Genomic DNA, 3,907 nt, shown 5'->3' with positions numbered 1-3,907 from the left:
CGTACCAAGCGTTGATTGGACGCGCGTAAGGAGTGGGGCTCGGGACATCGGTGGCGCCTTACGGCCTCGACCAATCGGCCGTTCTCACCGGGAGTTTTTATCCCGTTATTTACGCCGAGGACGGGAGAAGACGGTTCCCCATATACCCCCGCCCTACCCGCGGACCGTGGCATCTCGCTCTCACCAGGGCGGTGGGCACTCTCTGTCCTGTTCGCGCGCGCTCTCTCTGTGCGCCCGTCCGCGCAGGAGAGGACACTCTCGTTTCGGGATCCGTTGAGGCAACACGCGTTTCTTCGCCACAGGACGGGATAGGAAAAAAAAAAGTGCCGGGGATCGAGTGCTCGGTACGCGTGTTCCGCACTTGACGCTCTCGTGTTTTTTCGGAAATTAGTGAAACGGCGTGCTCGCTTTCGCTCGTTTTTGAACGTCAGTGTTCGAACCGCCCGCAGGGATACACAGCGCCTTACTACGAACCGCCGTGCGCAGTGGTGTGTATGCGTGTGTGTATGTGTGTGTGTGTATGTTGTATGTAGCGGTGCGCGCGCGCGCGTGCGTTGTCGAATCAGTGGAACGTGTACGTGTGTATGTGACAGAACGTCGCAGGAGGATGCGGTGTTGCCGGATGTCGTAAGCGCGAATCGCGTACTATACGGTGCGGCGCGAGGCCGCCGAAGAGAGGAAAAGAGACGCGCGAAGTTTCGACTGAAAGGAAGAGAGAGCGTGCGACGGCGTCGTCGTCGTCGTCGATCGATCGATTTCGACTCGTTCACCGGAGGTGGAGAATCGCGAACTGTTGGAGTTGCTGCCGTACAAACGGCGGCGTCGTCACGTCGCGTACGAACTCTCGCGATCATCGTCGTTGCGCGGTGGTACGCCACAGTGACATTTGCGGTACGGTGCTATCGATGAAACAGACTTGGCAACGTCGCACCGACTGCCCTCGCACACAAACGCGCGCGCATACACGTACCTAGAAGGGAACTTGGGGTGGCTGGCTGGTTGGCTGGCTCGCTGGCTGGCTGGTAGGCAGGCAGGCTAGCGGACGAGCAAACAGGGCAGGCAGGCCAGAGGCTTTCTTGTTCCGAGGACGGTGCTCTTGGTCGCGCCGTCTCTCTTTTCTACCTCCATTGCGCTTACTCTTCCTCACCCCCAACCCCTTGCCTCTTCCCATCCTCGATCAACTCAATCGTGCTCTCGTTCTCTCCTTCCCTCTCTCCTCCCCTCTCTCCTCAAGCTTCTCTCTCTCTCTCTCTCTCTCTCTCGCGTTCATGCCGCACGTACCGTTGAGAGCCTCTCCCTTCCCCTGCCGTACTCTTTCTCTGCCTCTCTATCCCCTCTTCTCTCCTTACCTCGAACGGATCGGGCGAGTCCACTAGGCTTGCGAGGGGTGTTCGGCAGACCTCGTCTCTAGTCGGCCTCGATCCGTAGAGTGCGTCAGACGCCGCGAGTCGATCGCTCCGGTACACGGATATTCGCGAACCGTAGCATACGTGGGTACGTCGTGGGGCCCGCGAATGTCATTGCGCGTTACCTGCGCATAACCGCGGCCCGCGGCAACTCGTATTGCGGCCAGTTTACGCGTTCAGCCTGGGACGCACTCGACCAGCGTATATCCGTACGACGGCCATGTTTGGTGTTTACGACGTGAGGGGGAGTCGCTGACGTCACGTACGAACGAGCGGTCCGATCTTGCCCGAACGGCACGGCGATTACGGACGACGGGTGGCAGCAGCGACAGGCAAACGACGACGACGACGACGACGAGGAGGAGGAAAAACGTGCGTCGCTCCACGCCGGTAGCTCATCGCTGCGGCTGCGCGCTCGCGCTCGTTTACACCAGCGGAACTCACCGTCGTTCGTCGAATAACAAGATCGACGACGGAGAAATAATCCGCGTGTCCTGCGGGTGTACATATTCGACGAAGCTGAAAATCGTACATCGGGGATCACTACTTGCCTCCTTTTTTTCCGATGGGACGCGCGAATTCATCGATCTCGCTCGTCGTGATCGCCGCTCCTACTGGCTTTTCGAAAAACATCGCGCGCTCCGTCTCGCGCTCTGCTTCCTCCGTCACGTCGTTGAAATAGCACTCCGTCTGTAAAACAACTTGGCGCTCGCGCGACCGATCGCTTCGCGGGAAAAGGAGCAGGAATCGGGCGATGCCGAGCGACGTCACGTCGCCCGTACAGATACGGACGCGTCGCGATTGACAACGCATGTCCGACAATGCGCGACGTGGAGTCGCGAACGAACTGATACTCCGATCATCGTGAAGACGACGACTCCGTTCGTAGACACGATCGCGCCACGTGGTAATCGCGCACGTGTCTCTCGGCTGCTGCACGCAGCGCATGCCGGTGTTCGCGCTTCGAAGGTGCGGTCGATCGGAGTGGACGATCGTCGTCTCGCACGACGCGACGCGACGCGACGCACGTGCAATACAGTGATTGCTCTCAATTGACACGCTCTGCGCGCGCGTGCGTTGTGTGTGTGTATATGTATATGTGTGTTGAGTGTGTGTATATATACATGCGCACGTGTCTGTGATCGATCCGCCTGCCGCCGCGCCGGTGTGTGTTGCGCGTCAGTTTACATATGGTGTTTCGCAGGATACCGCACGTGATACGCAACCACAAACCGACCGAGGATTATCCAGAACGTCAGGATTAAAGACCGCTCCGTCGAGCTCATCGTGTCGAGCCATGGAGCTGGGTGACAGAGTTTACGCCGCGGAGCGGATCACGAAAAAGAGGGAAAAGCGGGTTAGTATAGCGCGCGGCCGCCACCAGATGGCGCTACCAGGCGGAATCCGTCCGCGCGCCGTTACCGCCCCCTCTATCTCTCCCTTCTATCTCGCGCCTCTTGTCTCTTTTTTTTTTCTTCTTCGTTCTCTCTTTCGCTGACAGCCGGCTTCGCGCGGCTGCCGCTTCTTCCACGACGCTAAACGCTTTTACGACTCGCGATATCGGACATTACGCGCCGACAGGTACAGACTCTCCCCTGTTACCTGGTACACAATGCCGTTTGCGTTGTATACTTTTATCATATTGCCGAGAGCACGCTTGAAGACCGATTGTCACTGATCGATCCACCGGTTTTGCCATCGTGAGATTTCAATCGTATCGATTCGCTCCCGTTAACGAAACCGCGATTCCGCGCCCCGTTACGTTACGACACGTTGACAGGAGGAATAATAACGGCTTGTCTCTGTCTCGAAACGTTCTCCGTTATTTTAAACGTGAAAGCTGCGAGAAAGAGAGAGGGAGCAAAAAGTAAATAGATCAATTTAATACGAGGAGCATCAATTACGGTCAACGTTAGATATTAGATTAACACATATGTACGTATTTTAAATAATATTTTATCCCAAAAACATGCGTTCCGATTACTTTCAGACTTTCAACATAATCGATTTGAAATACTCTATCAATTCTCCAAATTTAATTTGATATCGATTTGATGCTCCTAACAACTCCGATAATCATTTTTCTTATTTTCATCGTACGTTTAATAATTGAAAGCACAATTGGATACACATGCAGTCTCTAACACTTATTTCCATCAATGGCTGCGTTCAGTATCATAATATAATTGATCTTGTCTTTAGTTTCTTACTGGATCTAAACCAATTATATTAAAGAATCTTACAGCAGTTACAAAGTTGCTTTTTCTCCTGAACGTAGGTTGAACTTTAATCTCGATTCAACTTAAGGCTTGCAGCATACAAAGAGATTAAATCGAGATTAAAATTAATCTATATTGGACACAAATCGATTACGTTTAATAAATAGTCGCTCGCATCCATTAAAGGCAATAGAAACAATCACGTAATCATGAACGATGTAGGAAGGAACTTTCATTTGTTTCACACTTTATTGAAACAATATAATATTCTTGGTGAATACA

General features: G+C 53.4%; 1 protein-coding gene across 1 annotated transcript in view; it reads left to right on the top strand.

Moving 5' to 3' along the window:
• Nucleotides 1–272: 272 nt before the first annotated feature.
• Nucleotides 273–3,907, top strand: part of LOC108752658 (probable serine/threonine-protein kinase samkC) — a 14,775-nt gene continuing 11,140 nt past the window's right edge. The window contains exons 1-2 of the mRNA XM_018493661.1: nucleotides 273–488; nucleotides 2,611–2,763. Of these exons, the coding sequence (XP_018349163.1) occupies nucleotides 2,704–2,763 (60 nt within the window). The 5' untranslated portion in view covers nucleotides 273–488; nucleotides 2,611–2,703. The remainder of the gene's footprint in view (nucleotides 489–2,610; nucleotides 2,764–3,907) is intronic.

The sequence above is a fragment of the Trachymyrmex septentrionalis genome, unplaced genomic scaffold, assembly GCF_001594115.1.
Source record: "Trachymyrmex septentrionalis isolate Tsep2-gDNA-1 unplaced genomic scaffold, Tsep1.0 scaffold60, whole genome shotgun sequence".
NCBI classification, from domain to species: domain Eukaryota; kingdom Metazoa; phylum Arthropoda; class Insecta; order Hymenoptera; family Formicidae; genus Trachymyrmex; species Trachymyrmex septentrionalis.
The sequence above is the reverse complement of the archived record's forward strand: the minus strand, read 5'-3'. Positions and strand labels throughout refer to the sequence as shown.